Raw genomic sequence first — 23118 nt, 5'->3', positions numbered from 1 at the left:
GAAAATGTATATAAGGAATTCTATTTCTAAATGCATTGTGATTGAACAATCAACGAATAATAGATCAGCTACTATAAACTGAAGTTACAAGATTACTACTTATTTTCGGCTTCAACATTTCTATCTATAAAATCAGCTCCAATATTTAAAAATTCAGCTAATTAAGCCTCGTGGCCTCTAAATTAATAACTCGAAATTAAACAAAACAATCTAACAATAGTGTGAAAATATCACCAATTAGCTATGTTAATTATCATACCCTTTGGACATAATGTACTCTTATTTAGAGTATACTTTTAGAAGTTAATTATGATATATTATTATGGACTTTATTGTTACTATTATTGTTACTTCTACAACTAACAAAAGATCTCTATAACTATGATATATTATTATGGAGCTTATTTAAATTAATCATCTAAAAACTCAAAGATGTTGAAATAACAAAAGTAGAAAGCTTCATAGTATTTTATGTAGCCAAAGAACAAGTCAAATTATATAGGAGACAAAAGCTAGAAATAACGCGGATATTATATTGGCAGCCAATAGTGGTCCACTAGCCTCAAAATTAAGTGTTTACTTTTGCCTATAAATATTTCATTGCCACATTCTCTCTTCTATCACCTTCACAGCTTCCAATCACAAAGCTAATTTATAAGCTTCTATTCTTAGTTTCTTGACATCATATCACCAATACATTGCAATATTTTCAAAATGATTAGTATTTCAAACAACGCTTTTGCAGCCATTGCTGCTATGTTTTCTCTTCTCTTTATATTCTCAAGCATGCAATGCCATGCACAACTTTCTTCCACATTCTATGATGGCACTTGCCCTAATGCTCTCAACACCATTCGTACAAGCGTTAGACAAGCAGTGTCACGTGAACGTCGTATGGCTGCATCTCTCATTCGCCTTCATTTCCATGATTGCTTTGTTCAGGTTGGTTAAATACACATTAATTAGTAGTATATATGTATCTCTATTTACTTCAAGTTGAAATTATTAACTTGATTACAATTGTACTAACTTGTGGTTTTAACTATAGGGTTGTGATGCTTCTATCTTACTTGATGAGACCCCTACAATTGTTAGTGAGAAAACTGCATTGCCAAATCTTGGATCAGCTAGAGGCTATGGTATTATAGAAGATGCCAAAAGAGAGCTTGAAAAAACATGTCCAGGAATTGTATCATGTGCAGATATACTTGCCGTTGCCGCTAGAGATGCATCAACTCTAGTAAGTATCCGTAGTTTGATTTTTATTTTCTTCACATTATAATCAAATCTCTCTATAACAGCCATGTTTATTCTGATATTTTGTGGATGTTATAGAGAAAACTTGGGTTTTATAGTGAATGGTTGTTATAAAGAAGTCTGACTGTATATCAAACTAACCAACATTATGTTAATAACTTGCAATTAGGTTGGAGGTCCAACATGGGCAGTGAAACTCGGAAGAAGAGATTCAACAACTGCTAGTCATACACTTGCTGAAACTGATCTCCCCGGTCCATTTGATCCTCTTAATAGGCTTATTTCTAGCTTTGCAAGCAAAGGCCTTAGCACAAGGGATATGGTTGCTTTATCAGGTAAAAATTAATCAAGTTATTATTAAACATATATAGAATTTTTATCATGCATATACTTGTACAGATAATAATTAAGAAGTACTTCTAATGATTTAAACTTTCTAATTATAGGAGCACATTCAATTGGCCAAGCACAATGTTTCCTTTTCCGCGATAGGATTTATGGCAATGGAACAGACATTGATGCTGGATTTGCTAGCACAAGAAGACGTCAATGTCCTAAAGAAGACCAAAATGGAAACCTAGCTCCACTTGATTTGGTTACACCTAATCAATTGGATAACAATTATTTCAAGAACTTGAGGCAAAGAAAAGGTCTTCTTCAATCAGATCAAGTCCTTCTTAGTGGTGGATCTACCGATAGTATTGTTTCTGAATATAGTAACAGTCCTCGCGCATTTGCCTCTGATTTTGCTGCTGCTATGATTAGAATGGGAGATATTAGTCCCATAACTGGTCAAAATGGGATCATAAGAACTGTCTGCGGCTCCCTAAATTGATCATTCAAAAGCCTATTACATGTATTTTTGTTGCCAAGTGTATTTGTATTCATTTGATTCTTTAATTCTCTATGTAATGTTTCAAGAATGAAATAAATTGTTTGTTATGCTTTAAGGAAATTAAGAGTTCTAACCCAATGTTTCACATGTAACTTAGCTCCATTGATTAAGTTAGAATATAGCCTAAATATTGAAACCACAAATGAGCTCCCAATCTCCTGGAATAATGAAAGAGAAAAACATTACTTTGTCATAATATTAAACAATTAATGATTGAGGAGTAACTAAACTTCATGGCATCTGAACATTAAAATACCTCTTTTTGGTAATTTTATTTTACTCGTATTTCTATATCAAACTACGCAGGGCAAATAGGAAGTAAAAATCGAGGCTGCATAATATATAATATATTGATATAATTAAGTACCTTCTGTTGGCCCAAGTGAAGGTTAGTTTTGAATATTGACAAATGAAGCTGAGGCATGAACCATGTCCATCCCTTGTGTACATAGACACGGGCAGATTCGAGCATGTGGGATACACGTGAAGGAGATAAGCTTAACTTGGTATAATTGATATCTCCTGATCGAAAAGTTTGCATAATTGATAAGGAGAAGGACTCCTTACTCAAAGAGAACACTATCCAAGATAAGGGAAGAGTTAGAAGTTGAGATCAACTAGAACTCTTCCACTAAGGAAGAGTAGCATTAGAACTCTAGTTATTTCCCATTCTACTAACTCTATATATTGCAGGATGTTCTTATTCTACGGTATGCACAAAAGCAGAAGTTAAACGTGAATTGAGAGCAAAATAGCAAGGCATTTTGCAAGCAATTCGTGTGTGATTCAAGTATGCAAACTTGAAGCTATATGAATCAGATAGAAGAACCAGTTCCAAGTGTCTGTCTTTTATTCTAGTTGAATTGTAGTAGGTGTTTTCATATTGTACCTTTCAGCTTTATGTAGAGAAAATTATAATATGTACTTAGAGTATTCAAGTTAGAGTTAACTTGAAGTTGTCACAACAGTTAGAGGTTGGTTGCCACAACGGGGTTAGAGTTAATCCTAGGTTTACAAAAGTATTTTGTAAATGCAGTTTTTGGCTCAGTGATTTAGTGGAGAGTTTGTGAAAATTCTACTGAGAAGTAGATCGTGATTTTTTTTACCTTTTGAACGAGGTATTTTTCACGTAAAATACTTGTGTTCTTTATTTTTCACATTTACTATTTCAGCAACAATAGTAGGTTAAGGAACACTTAGAAGAACCAGGTCCTTTTATAATCAGTTTAAGCAAAAAATTGGACACCATATAAATTATCCCCCTCCTCTTGTGTGGTATTAAAGTTAAAACATCAATTGGTATCAGAGCGGATTATCCTTGAAGAGGCTAACACCTTAGGAGAAGATCAATATGAGTGCACCACCTGAAAATTGGGAAGGGCAATCCACTACTAGGCTACCACTTTTCAACGACCAGTACTACTCTTGGTGGAAAAATAGATTGAGAGATCACATCATAGGAGAAGACTATGAGCTATGGGACATTATTACTGATGGTCCTCTAGCTACCATGAAGAAAACTGCTGAAGTAGTAGATGTGCCAAAGACAAGAGATGACTGCACTGCTGATGACTTAAGAAAATGGGAGAAGAATGCTAAAGCCAGGAAATGGCTTATTTGTGGACTTGGTCCAGACGAGTATAACAGAATTCAAAGTTGTACCACTGCTAAGGAAATTTGGGATACTTTGCAAGTGGCCCATGAAGGAACACCTCAAGTGAAGAGGTCAGAAGAACTCTACTATATTCTCAATATGAGAATTTCACCATGAAGGAAGGGGAAACCATCCAAGAAATGTATACAAGGTTCACCACATTGACAAATAAACTTAAGTCTCTTGAAAGGATTATTCTTGAAGAAGACAGAGTTGAAAAAATTTTGACAAGGGTTCTGCTAGTTACTTGGGAGAGCAAAATCACTGCCATTCAAGAATCAAAGAACATTGCCACTCTTAAGTTGGATGAGCTAATTGGAAATCTCACTGATTATGAACTTAGAAGGCAAACCATGAAGATGAATGTACCTAAGAATAAAAGGAGCCTAGCACTCAGAATCACTGAAGGTTCTGATCTAGAAGATGATGAAATGGCTATGATCACAAAGGACTTCAAGAAGTACCTAAGGAGAGAAAAGTGTCCTTCAAGAAGTGAAAGCTACAACAAACCAAAGGTTCCTGAAAAGCAAACCAATGAGGGATGCTACAAGTGTGGGAAGACTGATCACCACATCAAGAACTGCCCTCAATAGGAAATTGAATGGAAGAAGGAAAGAGATGAATGAAGAAACAGGAAGAAGGAATAGGTTCAACCCAAGAAGAACAAGGGATCAAGAAAGGCTATAGTTGCTGCTTGGGGATAAAGCTCAGATGATGAAGACGGAGATGAACAAGCACTTATGGCCATTGGAGAATCTGATGAGGAATCTGAGGTAAGTGTAATTAATCTCAAAGACAAGATTAAATTTTAGTCTAAAGAAAGGCTATCTGAGTTACTTATAAATTTAATTGATAAATCTGAGGATGTAAATAATGAAAAAGAACAGTTGTCTAAGGATTGTGTGATTTTGAAAGTAAAGTGTAAGAACTTAAAACTTAGGGTTAGTGAGACTGTAAGTAAAAATATTGCATTAAAGAATCAGGTTCATGCATTTGAATCAAATGTCCTAGAACATAGATCTAAAAACCTAAAACTGAAATTAGGAACAAGTAAGAAGACGGTTGATTGCACACAACTCACTCTAGAAGAAAATATAGGTAAACTAAAAGATGAGTTGTATAAGAAGGAATTTTGAAGGAGGATCTAGGCAAGGTCAAGCATGAACTAGACAGAACTTGTAAATGGAACAGGTCTTCCGATGCACTTTCATGGCTACATGAACATCATAGTAGAAATAGAAGAGGACTTGGCTTTGGGAATCTGCCACCTAAATGGGATCCCAAAAGCAAGTACCTTACACTTCCTGAGAATAAGATTTGTACTCATTGTGGTAAAACAGGTCACTACAAAAGTAATGCATTGCAAAGAAAAAGGCAAGTCAAAAGAACAAAGAATGTGTTAAGGGAAAATAGGCCACCAAGTTGGGCTAAAAAGAATTTGGTTCATCCTTTTGCCTATAGAAAGAGACCCCAACTAGTTTGGTTTCCTAAGACTAACCCCTGATTTTCTTTTGCAGGTCCAAGTGAAGGGGAGCAGCCAAATATGGTACATGGATAGTGACTGCTCAAAGCACATGACAGGAAATAAGAACCAGTTCCTTTCACTTGAGGACCTCAAAGGAGGTAATGTCTCCTTTGAAAATGGGAAGAAAGTTGAGATCATTGGGGTTGGAAAGGTAGGTAAGACTGATTCTCACTCTATTGAGAATGTCTAATTGATAAATGACTTAAAATACAATCTAATCAGTGTATCACAACTGTGTGATAGAGGTAACTTGGTAGTATTCACCTCTACCAAATATTTTGTGATTAATCTTACTACTAACAAGATTGTTTTGCAGGGAAAAATAGAGTATATATATATATATATATATATATATATATATATATATATATTATAGATCTGTCTACACTTTTAGAAAATGAACTCATTTGCTTAAGTGTATTGGATAATGATCCCCTCCTTAGGCACAAGAGACTTGGACATGCCAGTCTGAGTTAGCTCAACAAATTAGTCTCCAAGGACCTGGTAATAGGGTTGCCTAACATCAAGTTCAAGGAAGACAAAGTTGCGAGGCTTGTGCAAGGGGGAAGCGGGTAAGATCCTCTTTTAAATGCAAGAAAGTGGTAAGCACCGCCAGGACGATGGAACTGGTCCATATGGATCTCTGTGGTCCAATGAGAATATTAAGCAGAGGTGGTAAAAGATATGTGATGGTGCTTGTTGATGATTACTCTAGGTTTACTTGGACATTGTTTTTAACATCTAAAGATGAAGCATTTGACATGTTCACTTCTTTTGTTAGAAAAACTCAGAAGCATCTAGGTAATCAACTTGCATCTATTAGGTCTGATCATGGCACTGAATTTGAAAATGCTAAATTTGCTGAATTTTGTGATGAGCATAGCATAGATCATAATTTTTCTGCTCCTAGGACTCCAAAACATAATGGAGTAGTTGAAAGAAAGAATAAGACACTTGAATATATGGCTAGGACTATGCTTCTTTCTAGTAAACTACCCCATAGCTTCTGGGCAGAAGCTGTAAATATTGCATGCTACATCATAAATAGGTGCATGACTAGACCTCTTGTAGAGAAGACTCCCTATGAGTTACTTAAAGGGAGAAAACCAAACATATCCTATATTAGGGAATTTGGATGCAAGTTCTTTGTGCACAATAATGGTAAAGACTCCCTAGGTAAGTTTGATCCCAAAAGTGATGAGGGAGTATTCTTGGGATATTCTTCACATATCAAAGCTTATAAGGTCTATAACAAAAGAACTATGTGTGTAGAAGAAAGTGTTCATGTGGTTTTTGATGAAACTAACCTTCTTTCTGAGAGGCAGAAACATGATGATGAAGCAATTGGGCTGGTAAGAAACCCAAATAAAACCACAGCCCATACTGAAGCTGCACTAGAGGAAGGAACAAGTGATGGAACAGGTTCTTCCACCTAGGGCAACATGAAAAGGGGAATAGAACAAAGAGGAAAAGATTCTCAAACCTCAAGGGAACTTGTCCATAAACCTGTTCCACAGCAACAAAACATTGAAGTAACATCAAGGGGAAACCAGTTGGCTGTGAAATCTTACAAGTATCAAAGTTCTCATCCCATTGAGAACATAATCATTGATCCAACCTCTGGAATCAAAACTAGATCTTCATTAAAAAAATTTTATGCTTTTGATGCTTTCTTATCTCTTATTGAACCTAAAGATGTTGTTGAGGCTTTTTAGGATACAGACTGGGTAAATGAAATGCAAGATGAACTCAACCAATTTGAAAGGAGTCAAGTTTGGCATCTGGTACCAAGACCCAAGGACATATCAGTAATTGGCACAAAATGGGTCTTCAGAAACAAACTTGATGAAGATGGAATAGTTACATGGAACAAGGCAAGATTGGTGGTTCAAGGATATAGCCAAGATGAGGGTATAGACTATGATGAAACCTTTGCTCCAGTTACAAGGTTGGAAGCAATAAGGCTCCTCATAGCCTTTGCTGCTTACACGGAAATACCCTTAACCAGATGGATGTCAAGAGTGCCTTTCTCAATGGCTATCTAAAGGAAGAAGTGTTTGTCAAGCAACCTCCAGGGTTTGAAAGCAAGGAGAGTCCTGATCATGTGTACAAGCTTGACAAAATACTTTATGGGCTCAAGCAAGCTCCAACAGCATGGTATGAAAGATTATCAAAGTTTTTGCTTAAGCATGACTCCAAGAGAGGTAAAATTGACAATATTTTGTTCTTGAAAGAAAAAGGTAAAGATCTCTTTGTAGTTCAGATATATGTTGATGATATAATCTTTGGAGCAACTACTGATAAGTTAACTAAAGAATTTGCTAAACTAATGGGGAGTGAATTTGATATGAGCATGATGGGTGAGCTTAATTTCTTTTTAGGCTTACAAATTAAACAAAATTCAAATGGAACTATGATCCATCAGCAGAAGTATATAAAAGAGTTGCTTAAAAGGTTTAAAATAGAAGATTCCAAAGAAATTGACACTCCTAATGCAACATCTACAAAGTTGGATATAGATAAACCTGGTTCATCTGTTGATCAGAAGTTGTATAGGGAAATGATTGGCTCATTATTGTATCTCACTGCTTAGTAGACCTGACATTGTTTTCAGTGTAGGCCTTTGTGCAAGATTTCAGGCAAATCCAAAGGAGTCTCACTTGACTGGTGTCAAGAGGATTTAAAGATATCTAAAAGACACTACTGACCTTTGTCTATGGTATCCAAAAGGTAGTAATTTCAATCTAGTGGGATATGCTGATGTTGATTATACAGGTTTTCTTGTGGATAGAAAGAGCATCTCAGGTATGACACACTTTCTTGGCTCATGTCTTGTGTCTTGGGCCACCAAAAAGCAAAATTCAGCGGCCTTATCTACTGCTGAAGCTGAGTATGTTGTTGCTGCTTTATGTTGTGCTTAATCGTTGTGGATCAAACAACAATTAATGGACTTTGGAATTGATGTTGGCTGTATCCCTATCTTTTGTGATAACACTAGTGTAATTAGTATGACCAAGAACCCGGTTCATCACAAGAGAACTAAGCACATAGATGTTAGGCATCATTATTTGAGGGACAACTACGAAAAAAGCTTGATCACTGTGGAATTTTGTGCTACTGACAAGCAAATAGCTGACATCTTCACAAAAGCTCTAAGTAGATATCACTTTGAAAGAAACAAGTTAGAATTAGGGATGATTAATATCACCTAAAAGGACCAGTTCAAAAATTCACAATGAAAAAAAAAATTACAAAAGAAAAAATTTGGTTAGAAAATCTGTAAATTTTGTATATAATTAGATTAGATTTTGTTCAGTCTCATACTTTCAATAGTATACTCTTGTGGCATGTGCTAAAATGATTCATTAATCTCTAATGATATTTTTTCTATTTGGGAAAATTTAGACTTGCATAAGATAATTCTCAGTGAAGAACCTGGTTCATCAAGATTACTCGGTATGTTTTCGACAGTCTGCAAAATTTGAAATAATAGTATTTGGATCTTGAGCAGAGTCCTACTTAATTCCAAACTTTTTTGGACTTATCCGTTGCAAGTGAACCAGTTCCGTTCAAAAGACTCCTAACCAAATTGAACTACCAAGATTATAGGGATAGACTCCAACGTCTTTTTAAAACTGAAATTCAGTTTGATTAGACTTCTAAAAGTTTAAAAAGCTATCGTTACCCATTAATTACCTCTCTTTAAATTGATCAGCATTATTGCTTTCTTCACTCCATCTTTTTCAAGCCATCAAGTACTCTCCATCTTCTCTCATCTTCCAAACATAATCCACTTCTTTTCTCTCCCATACCCAAGCATAGAAACGGCGAACACTCCTGAAAATCCTTCATCACCACCACAAGAAACCACTTCCACACCCACTATCACTCCTTCCAACACCCCAACCTCTAAGAAAAGAGTAAAAATGATGGCTCGCAAGGTTGTTGCTGGTGGAGAACAGATTCAGAAAGTTAATGAACAACTGAAAGCGAGTAGGGAGGAAGAACCTCAGAAATCTGATGAATCATTCAAATCTGCTACTGAGGGGGAAGAAATTGTTTCTTCCGAAACTAAACAGGTATCTTTTGGCCCTAAAGTTACTCCTGAGACAATTTTTGAAGTTGCTACAAATTTGGAGAATAGGTTTGTGCTGGTAGGGTCTATAGCAGGTGTTGAAATTACATAGTCTGGAGAAGTTGGTGGTAAAAATGAAAAGAAAAAAGAAAAAGAGAGCAAGAGAGTTAGGAGTGCTGTGAGGGGAAAGGGTAAAAGAGTGGTTGATTCTTCACACACTCCTGTTAGTTTAACCAAAGACACAGGTGCAATGGTTGTTTAGGGAGAAACATCTGCTGAAGTAGAGGAGAGTGTAAAGAAAACAGGGGGAAGTGGGTCTGGCGAAGCTGCTGAAGGGCTGGTTCAACTTGGGAAAAATAGAGATGAACCTGTTTCATCTGAACAGGAAACCCTCGCAGACCTACTGAAAAGAGTGACCGAGAGTTATAATCCAAAGAAGAAAGGAAGTTCAAATGCTAAAACCCCAGACACTACTAGGGCTAACAAGAAAAGGAAGGTTGCTCCTTTTGTTACTGTTGAAATTCCTCCCACAAGAGGAAGAGCCAAGAGAAGCCAGCTAAAGCAGAATGAGGCTGAACTACAGAAAGCCTTAGAAGAAAGTAAAAAAAAAGTAGTTGCTAAGGGAAAGAAGAAGATGGATGAGCCTGTTGAGGCTGTTGATATTGATGAGATGGACCTGGTCCTTCGAGATGAAGAAGAGACTGAAGAAGTGGAGGTTCTGGCTCCTAAAGCCAAAAAAGCCAAGACTTCCACTAAGAAGTCTATTTCAGAGTCAAAGTCTGCTGAACCATCCACCTTGGCAAAAAGTACCAGGTCTGCTGTGAAATCCAAACAAGTAAAAATTGTTGAGGAAGAAGAATGGAGTGGAGAGGAAGAAGATGATTATGACACTGAGAAAGACAAGATGGCCAAGTTTGGCAATAGAACAATGTTGAAGGGTAGACTCTTCAGGGACTTGGAGGAGGAAGGAATAGTGCTGCTTTTGGAGAAGTTGGAGTTGCAAGGCTAGAAGGACATAGTCCTTTAGATGGATGGCAGGTTGGACAGGAATGAAATTGTTGAGTTTATGGCAAATGCTGAGGTGAAAGATGGAAGGGTTACCAGTATGGTGAAAGGAGTGCAAGTCTCTTTCGATGTGAATGAGTTGGGAGAAATTCTGGGTGTACCTGCTGAGGGGTACAATGACTATACAAAGCTTAAGTGGCCAAGCCTAGAAAATCTTCCTACTGCCCTTGCCATTACCAGAAAATTCAGTGACAATGAGGAGGAAGTTGAGCCCAAGGCTGTGTACAAGAGTGAGATGAAGCCACCCCACAAAGTGTTGTTCTAATTTGTTAACAAATGTGTTCTGTCAAGGCAGGAAATGAGGCACATTGTAAACTTCATGGACTTGGTCTTCATTGAGTGTTTAGACAGTGGGAGGCAAATTAATTGGCCTGGATTTATAATCCAGCTTCTTGATAGGGTTCTAAATGGCACCAAGACTCATGCCATTCCCTATGGCTTCATTCTCACAGTTGTGCTTGCATATTTCAAGGTACCTATGAAGAAGTGGGAGGTTGGTACAAGCAAGGATCATTTTGGGGCAAATACTCTAATTGCTTGTGACTATGAAGTCCATTCCACTCCTAAAGAACCTGGTTCATCGAAGAAGGTACCAGTGAGTAGCAAGGTGCGAGCCTTAGTGCAAGAAAGTGGGTCTAAGGATGCTGAGATTGAGAGGCTAAAGAAGAAGTTGGCAGAGGTGGAGATTGAGAGAGATGCTCTCAGAACTGAGCTGGCAAGAGAAAAGGAGAAGAATGATGGCATTCTTCAAGATATGCTGAAACTCCTCTAAGCCAAAAAACCAAGCACCCAGTCCTTCCTAGCCTTAAGCCTCCTAGCCTAGTGCAGATCAACCAGTGACCTAGTTCAAAATTTTTTTGTTGTTTTTGCTCATGTTTTCACTGTTTTTATTTCTTTTTATGCTTTGTAGTAGAATCTTATCAATCATCAATGAAATTCACTATCTTTTGCTCTAATTGTTTGTTTATATTTCTTTGATGGTTAAAATTCATAGCTTGATCTATGATGATTAACCCATGATTGCATTTGAAGTAGCCCCAGTGGCCATGAGTAAGTTTTAAAATCTGGTTATCTTACTTATTTATGCAACTTTTCGATGATGCCAAAAGGAAAAAAAGGTTGTGCTTTACACTTTGAACAATGATGTTTATAACCTAATGTACCTGGTCCTTGATGATAAGTGATTAAAAGAAAAAATATTTCTAACATTGTGTTGATGTTGAGCTAAGTTAAAACAGGGCCTAAGCTTATGAAAAGGACAGGGTTTGTCATCATCAAAAAGGGAGAATTTGTTAGCCCAAGTGAAGATTAGTTTTGAATATTGACAAAGGAAGCTCAGGCATGAATTATGTCCATCCCTTGTGTACATAGACACGGGCAGATTCGAGCATGTGGGATACACGTGAAGGAGATAAACTTAACTTGGTATAATTGATATCTTCTGATTGAAAAGTTTACATAGTTGATAAGGAGAAGGACTCCTTACTCAAAGAGAACACTATCCAAGATTAGGGAAGAGTTAGAAGTTGAGATCAACTAGAACTCTTCCACCAAGGAAGAGTAGCATTAGAACTCTAGTTATTTCCCATTCTACTAACTCTATATATTGCAGGATGTTCTCATTCTACGGTATGCACAAAAGCAGAAGTTAAACGTGAATTGAGAGCAAAATAGCAAGGCATTTTGCAAGCAATTCGTGTGTGATTCAAGTGTGCAAACCTGAAACTACATGAACCAGATAGAAGAACCAGTTCCAAGTGTCTGTCTTTTATTCTAGTTTGAATTGTAGTAGGTATTTTTATATTGTACTTTTCAGCTTTATCTAGAGAAAATTGTAATAGGTACTCAGAGTATACAAGTTAGAGTTAACTTGAAGTTGTCGCAGCAGTTAGAGGTTGGTTGCCACAACGGGGTTAGAGTTAATCTTAGGTTTACAAAAGTATTTTGTAAATACAGTTTTTTGGCTCAGTGATTTAGTGGAGAGTTTGGGAAAATCCTACTGAGAAGTAGATCGTGATTTTTTTCACCTTTTGAGTGAGGTATTTTTCACGTAAAATACTTGTGTTCTTTACTTTTTGCATTTACTATTTCAGCAATAGTAGGTTAAGGAACACTTAGAAGAACCAGGTCCTTCCATAATCAGTTTAAGCAAAAAATTGGACACCACACAAATTACCCCCCTCCCCTCTTGTGTGGTATTGAAGTTAAAACATAACCTTCTAAGACCCAAAAAATAATTTAAGCATAAATTAAGGATCATTTTCTAGTTTATCTTTTAGGTAACATTAATTAAGCATCCATTTCATGTGGGGGTATCAAATGGGCCGGTTGTGCCGATTTTAACGGGCCAAAATGAGTTGAGTGCATACATGGGTGGGTCAATGACCTGCATAAAAGTTACTTGGGTTGAAATGAGTTGGGTCAAGATGAACTATTATTTGCATCAGATTCTCCAATGGCCATAAGTGCTCGTTCATCCTCATCATCATCATCATCTGAGCTTTCATCTGAGCTTTCCCCCCAAGCAGCGACCATAGCCTTGGTTAATACTTTGTTCTTGCTTTTCTTGGATCGAACATGTTCCTTCTTCCTGTTTCTTCGTTCAGCTCTTTCCTTATTTCATTCAATTTCCCATAAAGGACAGTTCTTAATGTGGTGATCAGTCTTTCCACACTTGTAGCAGCTATCATTGGTTTGCTTCTCATGAGCTTTTGACTTGCTATAGCTTTCACTTTTTAAAGGACTCTTTCCTCTAATCAGGTACTTCTTGAAGTCCTTGGTGATTATAGCCATTTCAACATCTTCCAGATCAGAACCTTCAGTGATTCTGAGTGCCGAGCTCCTTTCCTTATTACGTATATCTATCTTCATGGTTTGTCTCTTAAGTTCATATGCAGTATGATTTCCAATTAATTCATCCAGTAGGAGAGTGGAAATATTCTTTGATTCCTGGATGGCAGTGATTTTGCTCTCCCAAGTGATAGGCAAAATCCTAGTTAGTATCTTCTCAACTCTATCTTCTTCAGGAATAATTCTTCCAAGAGATTTTAGCTCATTTATTAATGTAGTGAACCTTATGTATATTTCTTGAATGGGTTCTCCTTCCTTCATAGCAAAGTTCTCATACTGAGAGTACAGTAGAGTTCCTTTGGATCTCTTCACCTGAGGTGTTCTTTCGTGAGCCACTTGCAGTGTGTCCCAAATTTTCTTAGCAGTGGCATAACTTTAGATTCTGTTGTACTTATCTGAACCAAGTCCACAAATAAGCCATTTCTTGGCTTCAGCATTCTTCTCCCACTTCTTCAAGTCCTTAGTAGTGCAATCCGCTCTTGTCTTTGGAACATCTACTCCTTCAGTATTTTTCTTCAAGGTAGCCAGTGGAAAACACAAGTATTTTTCTTTTGCTACAGTGACAAATGTCCCATAGCTCATAGTCCTCTCCTATAATGTGATCTCTCCTCATGTTTTTCCACCAAGAGTAGTATTGGCCATTAAAAAGTGGTGGTCTAGCAGTGGATTGCCCTCCCCCGTTTCCAGGTGGTGCACTCATGTTGATCTTCTCCTAAAGTGTAAGCCTCTTCAAGGATAACCTGCTCTGATACCAATTGTTGTTTTGTACTTCAATACTATACAAGAGGGGGTAATTTCTGTGGTGTCTAATTTTTTGCGTGCATAGATTATAGAAGGACTCGGTTCTTCTATGTGTTACTTATACTACTGTAGCGGAATAATAAATGTGAAAAGTAAAGAACACAAGTATTTTTACGTGAAAAATACCTGGCTCAAAAGGTAAAAAAATCACGACTTACTACCCAGTAGGATTGTTTCCAGCACTTCACTAAATAGCTGAGCCAAAAATAATATTTACAAAAAAATTTGTAAACCTAAAGGATTACCTCTAACCCTTTGTGGCAACCAGCCTCTAGCTGTTGCGACAACTTCAAGTTAACTCTAACTTGAATACAACACTCAAAGTACCTAGTATAATTGCTTCTAGATAAAACTGAAAGGTACAATTTGAAACACCTACTACAATGAAACTAGAGTAAAATACCGACACTTGAAACTGGTTCTTCTATCTGGTTCATGTAGCTTCAGGTTCGCACACTTGAATCACACAAGAATTGCTTGCAAAATGCCTTGCTATTTTGCTCTCAACTCACGTTTAATTTCAGTGTTTGTGCGTACCTGTAAAATGAGAACATCCTGCAATTTACAAAATTAGTAGAATAGAAAATAACTAGAGTTCTAATGCTATACTCTTCCTTGGTGGAAGAGTTCTAGCTAGTTATCTTCAACTTCTAACTCCTCCCTTATCTAGAATAGAGTTCTCTCGAGTAAGGAGTCCTTCTCCTTATCAATTATGCAACCTTTTCGTTCGGGAGATATCAGATATAACCACTTAAGCTTATCTCCTTCATGTACATGCCTTGTGCCCGAATTCTGCCCGTGTCTGTGTATACTATGTATGGACCAGGTTCATGTTTGAGTTTCTTTGTCAATCATCAAAACAAACTTCACTTGGACCAACAAGGTGTCTGTCTATATTCATGTTCTATCAACCAGTCTAATTTTGAAATTTAACCAAAGGAGAGCCAAAAGTACCAAGCATATACTTTTCCTCACCCAAAGATTTGCAACATTTTGAAGTAACTAGAGAGTTAATGTGTTTAATTTTTACGGTCAAATATATTAATTTTTCTAAAATAATTTTTTATAAAAAATTTCATAAGATTAATATAATTAAAAAAATTGTACTTAAAAGTTTCTAAAAAATGTTAATATCATTATAAAAAACATTTTCTGAAATTTTTAAAGTAATGTCATCGTTCTTGTTCTTGGAAGAATAGTATTAACAAATAACAATAATAAACTATAGTACGAACTTGTGGATTATAGAGCACATATTGGGAAAAATACAAGTCCGCTCTTTTGCACGTTAACTTTGGCAGTAACGCGGTATAGCACGCAATAGTGACTAACCTCACCCCGTAAGCAGGGGCGGAGCTAACCGCGGCCCGCGGGGGAGCGAGGCACGACGGTGTGAGTGAGGTCATATTTTACAGAAAAATTAAAGATAGGTGTTCGACTGAACAATGTAATTTGGATTCAAACTCTATAATTATCTTAATTACAAAATAAATTATGCCAAATTTCCATCTCTTAACGTAGTGAATCAATGTGCCTTGTTTTAGCGCCAATCTCATTACCAAGGGCGGATTCACATGAGTTTAAGAGGGTTCACGTGAATCCGCTTCATTGAAAATATTTAGGATATTATACAATTTTATAAAATCTTACTTATTATTATTACTGTTATAAAAAATTTAAAAAGTATACTGTTGATATATAAAAGTTAAGCGCCATGCACAATATTCTGTGGTGCTGGCTGGCTGGAGCTTCACTAGTTTTCTTACAAAAGTTCGATTGTAATTCTATTATTATAACATGTTAAAGCATGTTGATCTTTGACTTTCAACGTAATGCCCAGATCTATGCTGAAAATGACATTCAGCCAATAAGAAACGTAGTAAATAAAATATTTAATTAATTAAGGAAGATTCCTAGCGTGAAAAAACTTAGGAATAAGTAAATACGCGGCATTACTGCCAAGAGGATAGAAGAGGGTCACGTGTTTAGATATATTTTGAAGAATATTTTAAAATATATATATATATATATATTGAAAATAAGTGTATTTGGAATGTTATTGGAATAAATAAGTGTTCCGAAAGTATTTAAAATAAAACATTTTTTAAAAATTTGTAAAAAAAAAAAAACTTCAAATATCAGTTTCAAACAGAATGATTTATACTTTTTAAAAAGGACTTGGTAATAAAAAAGTTTAAATCAGATTAGAAAAAAGTCAAGGTGCTAAGCTGTCACAGTGTACGGATCTGTTTCACCAAACCAATACTTCAACCTTGGACAAGTTAGTTGTGAATAATATTCTAATATGTAATTTATTCTATTACACTTAAAAAGGAATTTTGATTGGTGGCCCATTGACCTTTGACAATTTTCCTACACTTCCTTGTCTTTTATATGTATCTTATATTACGGATTTAAGTACTAATGTATATGTTATTAGTTATAGTGATAACTTAACCACAAAGGCTAGTTTTGCTATTATTTGATAGCGCATTTAAGTAAGTAAATAACACCCCTCCCCTAAAAAAATAATGACATAGAAAATGTATATAAGGAATTCTATTTCTAAATGCATTGTGATTGAACAATCAACGAATAATAGATCAGCTACTATAAACTGAAGTTACAAGATTACTACTTATTTTCGGCTTCAACATTTCTATCTATAAAATCAGCTCCAATATTTAAAAATTCAGCTAATTAAGCCTCGTGGCCTCTAAATTAATAACTCGAAATTAAACAAAACAATCTAACAATAGTGTGAAAATATCACCAATTAGCTATGTTAATTATCATACCCTTTGGACATAATGTACTCTTATTTAGAGTATACTTTTAGAAGTTAATTATGATATATTATTATGGACTTTATTGTTACTATTATTGTTACTTCTACAACTAACAAAAGATCTCTATAACTATGATATATTATTATGGAGCTTATTTAAATTAATCATCTAAAAACTCAAAGATGTTGAAATAACAAAAGTAGAAAGCTTCATAGTATTTTATGTAGCCAAAGAACAAGTCAAATTATATAGGAGACAAAAGCTAGAAATAACGCGGATATTATATTGGCAGCCAATAGTGGTCCACTAGCCTCAAAATTAAGTGTTTACTTTTGCCTATAAATATTTCATTGCCACATTCTCTCTTCTATCACCTTCACAGCTTCCAATCACAAAGCTAATTTATAAGCTTCTATTCTTAGTTTCTTGACATCATATCACCAATACATTGCAATATTTTCAAAATGATTAGTATTTCAAACAACGCTTTTGCAGCCATTGCTGCTATGTTTTCTCTTCTCTTTATATTCTCAAGCATGCAATGCCATGCACAACTTTCTTCCACATTCTATGATGGCACTTGCCCTAATGCTCTCAACACCATTCGTACAAGCGTTAGACAAGCAGTGTCACGTGAACGTCGTATGGCTGCATCTCTCATTCGCCTTCATTTCCATGATTGCTTTGTTCAGGTTGGTTAAATACACATTAATTAGTAGTATATATGTATCTCTATTTACTTCAAGTTGAAATTATTAACTTGATTACAATTGTACTAACTTGTGGTTTTAACTATAGGGTTGTGATGCTTCTATCTTACTTGATGAGACCCCTACAATTGTTAGTGAGAAAACTGCATTGCCAAATCTTGGATCAGCTAGAGGCTATGGTATTATAGAAGATGCCAAAAGAGAGCTTGAAAAAACATGTCCAGGAATTGTATCATGTGCAGATATACTTGCCGTTGCCGCTAGAGATGCATCAACTCTAGTAAGTATCCGTAGTTTGATTTTTATTTTCTTCACATTATAATCAAATCTCTCTATAACAGCCATGTTTATTCTGATATTTTGTGGATGTTATAGAGAAAACTTGGGTTTTATAGTGAATGGTTGTTATAAAGAAGTCTGACTGTATATCAAACTAACCAACATTATGTTAATAACTTGCAATTAGGTTGGAGGTCCAACATGGGCAGTGAAACTCGGAAGAAGAGATTCAACAACTGCTAGTCATACACTTGCTGAAACTGATCTCCCCGGTCCATTTGATCCTCTTAATAGGCTTATTTCTAGCTTTGCAAGCAAAGGCCTTAGCACAAGGGATATGGTTGCTTTATCAGGTAAAAATTAATCAAGTTATTATTAAACATATATAGAATTTTTATCATGCATATACTTGTACAGATAATAATTAAGAAGTACTTCTAATGATTTAAACTTTCTAATTATAGGAGCACATTCAATTGGCCAAGCACAATGTTTCCTTTTCCGCGATAGGATTTATGGCAATGGAACAGACATTGATGCTGGATTTGCTAGCACAAGAAGACGTCAATGTCCTAAAGAAGACCAAAATGGAAACCTAGCTCCACTTGATTTGGTTACACCTAATCAATTGGATAACAATTATTTCAAGAACTTGAGGCAAAGAAAAGGTCTTCTTCAATCAGATCAAGTCCTTCTTAGTGGTGGATCTACCGATAGTATTGTTTCTGAATATAGTAACAGTCCTCGCGCATTTGCCTCTGATTTTGCTGCTGCTATGATTAGAATGGGAGATATTAGTCCCATAACTGGTCAAAATGGGATCATAAGAACTGTCTGCGGCTCCCTAAATTGATCATTCAAAAGCCTATTACATGTATTTTTGTTGCCAAGTGTATTTGTATTCATTTGATTCTTTAATTCTCTATGTAATGTTTCAAGAATGAAATAAATTGTTTGTTATGCTTTAAGGAAATTAAGAGTTCTAACCCAATGTTTCACATGTAACTTAGCTCCATTGATTAAGTTAGAATATAGCCTAAATATTGAAACCACAAATGAGCTCCCAATCTCCTGGAATAATGAAAGAGAAAAACATTACTTTGTCATAATATTAAACAATTAATGATTGAGGAGTAACTAAACTTCATGGCATCTGAACATTAAAATACCTCTTTTTGGTAATTTTATTTTACTCGTATTTCTATATCAAACTACGCAGGGCAAATAGGAAGTAAAAATCGAGGCTGCATAATATATAATATATTGATATAATTAAGTACCTTCTGTTGGCCCAAGTGAAGGTTAGTTTTGAATATTGACAAATGAAGCTGAGGCATGAACCATGTCCATCCCTTGTGTACATAGACACGGGCAGATTCGAGCATGTGGGATACACGTGAAGGAGATAAGCTTAACTTGGTATAATTGATATCTCCTGATCGAAAAGTTTGCATAATTGATAAGGAGAAGGACTCCTTACTCAAAGAGAACACTATCCAAGATAAGGGAAGAGTTAGAAGTTGAGATCAACTAGAACTCTTCCACTAAGGAAGAGTAGCATTAGAACTCTAGTTATTTCCCATTCTACTAACTCTATATATTGCAGGATGTTCTTATTCTACGGTATGCACAAAAGCAGAAGTTAAACGTGAATTGAGAGCAAAATAGCAAGGCATTTTGCAAGCAATTCGTGTGTGATTCAAGTATGCAAACTTGAAGCTATATGAATCAGATAGAAGAACCAGTTCCAAGTGTCTGTCTTTTATTCTAGTTGAATTGTAGTAGGTGTTTTCATATTGTACCTTTCAGCTTTATGTAGAGAAAATTATAATATGTACTTAGAGTATTCAAGTTAGAGTTAACTTGAAGTTGTCACAACAGTTAGAGGTTGGTTGCCACAACGGGGTTAGAGTTAATCCTAGGTTTACAAAAGTATTTTGTAAATGCAGTTTTTGGCTCAGTGATTTAGTGGAGAGTTTGTGAAAATTCTACTGAGAAGTAGATCGTGATTTTTTTTACCTTTTGAACGAGGTATTTTTCACGTAAAATACTTGTGTTCTTTATTTTTCACATTTACTATTTCAGCAACAATAGTAGGTTAAGGAACACTTAGAAGAACCAGGTCCTTTTATAATCAGTTTAAGCAAAAAATTGGACACCATATAAATTATCCCCCTCCTCTTGTGTGGTATTAAAGTTAAAACATCAATTGGTATCAGAGCGGATTATCCTTGAAGAGGCTAACACCTTAGGAGAAGATCAATATGAGTGCACCACCTGAAAATTGGGAAGGGCAATCCACTACTAGGCTACCACTTTTCAACGACCAGTACTACTCTTGGTGGAAAAATAGATTGAGAGATCACATCATAGGAGAAGACTATGAGCTATGGGACATTATTACTGATGGTCCTCTAGCTACCATGAAGAAAACTGCTGAAGTAGTAGATGTGCCAAAGACAAGAGATGACTGCACTGCTGATGACTTAAGAAAATGGGAGAAGAATGCTAAAGCCAGGAAATGGCTTATTTGTGGACTTGGTCCAGACGAGTATAACAGAATTCAAAGTTGTACCACTGCTAAGGAAATTTGGGATACTTTGCAAGTGGCCCATGAAGGAACACCTCAAGTGAAGAGGTCAGAAGAACTCTACTATATTCTCAATATGAGAATTTCACCATGAAGGAAGGGGAAACCATCCAAGAAATGTATACAAGGTTCACCACATTGACAAATAAACTTAAGTCTCTTGAAAGGATTATTCTTGAAGAAGACAGAGTTGAAAAAATTTTGACAAGGGTTCTGCTAGTTACTTGGGAGAGCAAAATCACTGCCATTCAAGAATCAAAGAACATTGCCACTCTTAAGTTGGATGAGCTAATTGGAAATCTCACTGATTATGAACTTAGAAGGCAAACCATGAAGATGAATGTACCTAAGAATAAAAGGAGCCTAGCACTCAGAATCACTGAAGGTTCTGATCTAGAAGATGATGAAATGGCTATGATCACAAAGGACTTCAAGAAGTACCTAAGGAGAGAAAAGTGTCCTTCAAGAAGTGAAAGCTACAACAAACCAAAGGTTCCTGAAAAGCAAACCAATGAGGGATGCTACAAGTGTGGGAAGACTGATCACCACATCAAGAACTGCCCTCAATAGGAAATTGAATGGAAGAAGGAAAGAGATGAATGAAGAAACAGGAAGAAGGAATAGGTTCAACCCAAGAAGAACAAGGGATCAAGAAAGGCTATAGTTGCTGCTTGGGGATAAAGCTCAGATGATGAAGACGGAGATGAACAAGCACTTATGGCCATTGGAGAATCTGATGAGGAATCTGAGGTAAGTGTAATTAATCTCAAAGACAAGATTAAATTTTAGTCTAAAGAAAGGCTATCTGAGTTACTTATAAATTTAATTGATAAATCTGAGGATGTAAATAATGAAAAAGAACAGTTGTCTAAGGATTGTGTGATTTTGAAAGTAAAGTGTAAGAACTTAAAACTTAGGGTTAGTGAGACTGTAAGTAAAAATATTGCATTAAAGAATCAGGTTCATGCATTTGAATCAAATGTCCTAGAACATAGATCTAAAAACCTAAAACTGAAATTAGGAACAAGTAAGAAGACGGTTGATTGCACACAACTCACTCTAGAAGAAAATATAGGTAAACTAAAAGATGAGTTGTATAAGAAGGAATTTTGAAGGAGGATCTAGGCAAGGTCAAGCATGAACTAGACAGAACTTGTAAATGGAACAGGTCTTCCGATGCACTTTCATGGCTACATGAACATCATAGTAGAAATAGAAGAGGACTTGGCTTTGGGAATCTGCCACCTAAATGGGATCCCAAAAGCAAGTACCTTACACTTCCTGAGAATAAGATTTGTACTCATTGTGGTAAAACAGGTCACTACAAAAGTAATGCATTGCAAAGAAAAAGGCAAGTCAAAAGAACAAAGAATGTGTTAAGGGAAAATAGGCCACCAAGTTGGGCTAAAAAGAATTTGGTTCATCCTTTTGCCTATAGAAAGAGACCCCAACTAGTTTGGTTTCCTAAGACTAACCCCTGATTTTCTTTTGCAGGTCCAAGTGAAGGGGAGCAGCCAAATATGGTACATGGATAGTGACTGCTCAAAGCACATGACAGGAAATAAGAACCAGTTCCTTTCACTTGAGGACCTCAAAGGAGGTAATGTCTCCTTTGAAAATGGGAAGAAAGTTGAGATCATTGGGGTTGGAAAGGTAGGTAAGACTGATTCTCACTCTATTGAGAATGTCTAATTGATAAATGACTTAAAATACAATCTAATCAGTGTATCACAACTGTGTGATAGAGGTAACTTGGTAGTATTCACCTCTACCAAATATTTTGTGATTAATCTTACTACTAACAAGATTGTTTTGCAGGGAATAATAGTATATATATATATATATATATATATATATATATATATATATATTATAGATCTGTCTACACTTTTAGAAAATGAACTCATTTGCTTAAGTGTATTGGATAATGATCCCCTCCTTAGGCACAAGAGACTTGGACATGCCAGTCTGAGTTAGCTCAACAAATTAGTCTCCAAGGACCTGGTAATAGGGTTGCCTAACATCAAGTTCAAGGAAGACAAAGTTGCGAGGCTTGTGCAAGGGGGAAGCGGGTAAGATCCTCTTTTAAATGCAAGAAAGTGGTAAGCACCGCCAGGACGATGGAACTGGTCCATATGGATCTCTGTGGTCCAATGAGAATATTAAGCAGAGGTGGTAAAAGATATGTGATGGTGCTTGTTGATGATTACTCTAGGTTTACTTGGACATTGTTTTTAACATCTAAAGATGAAGCATTTGACATGTTCACTTCTTTTGTTAGAAAAACTCAGAAGCATCTAGGTAATCAACTTGCATCTATTAGGTCTGATCATGGCACTGAATTTGAAAATGCTAAATTTGCTGAATTTTGTGATGAGCATAGCATAGATCATAATTTTTCTGCTCCTAGGACTCCAAAACATAATGGAGTAGTTGAAAGAAAGAATAAGACACTTGAATATATGGCTAGGACTATGCTTCTTTCTAGTAAACTACCCCATAGCTTCTGGGCAGAAGCTGTAAATATTGCATGCTACATCATAAATAGGTGCATGACTAGACCTCTTGTAGAGAAGACTCCCTATGAGTTACTTAAAGGGAGAAAACCAAACATATCCTATATTAGGG

General features: G+C 36.0%; 2 protein-coding genes across 2 annotated transcripts; both read left to right on the top strand.

The window, feature by feature from the left end:
- The first annotated feature begins 597 nt into the window (after positions 1–597).
- Positions 598–2216, top strand: LOC142177486 (lignin-forming anionic peroxidase-like). Its single transcript, XM_075246382.1, has 4 exons — positions 598–942; positions 1049–1240; positions 1427–1592; positions 1704–2216. Exons 1-4 carry the CDS (start codon positions 715–717, stop codon positions 2090–2092), a joined length of 975 nt encoding a protein of 324 aa, XP_075102483.1. The 5' UTR covers positions 598–714; the 3' UTR covers positions 2093–2216.
- A 15042-nt stretch (positions 2217–17258) lies between these two features.
- Positions 17259–18877, top strand: LOC142177484 (lignin-forming anionic peroxidase-like). Its single transcript, XM_075246380.1, has 4 exons — positions 17259–17603; positions 17710–17901; positions 18088–18253; positions 18365–18877. Exons 1-4 carry the CDS (start codon positions 17376–17378, stop codon positions 18751–18753), a joined length of 975 nt encoding a protein of 324 aa, XP_075102481.1. The 5' UTR covers positions 17259–17375; the 3' UTR covers positions 18754–18877.
- The last annotated feature ends 4241 nt before the right edge of the window (positions 18878–23118 follow it).

Source organism: Nicotiana tabacum, chromosome 23 (assembly GCF_000715075.1).
Source record: "Nicotiana tabacum cultivar K326 chromosome 23, ASM71507v2, whole genome shotgun sequence".
Taxonomy (NCBI): Eukaryota; Viridiplantae; Streptophyta; class Magnoliopsida; order Solanales; family Solanaceae; genus Nicotiana; species Nicotiana tabacum.
Note: the sequence above shows the minus strand (reverse complement) of the source record. Positions and strands in the feature narration are given on the sequence as shown.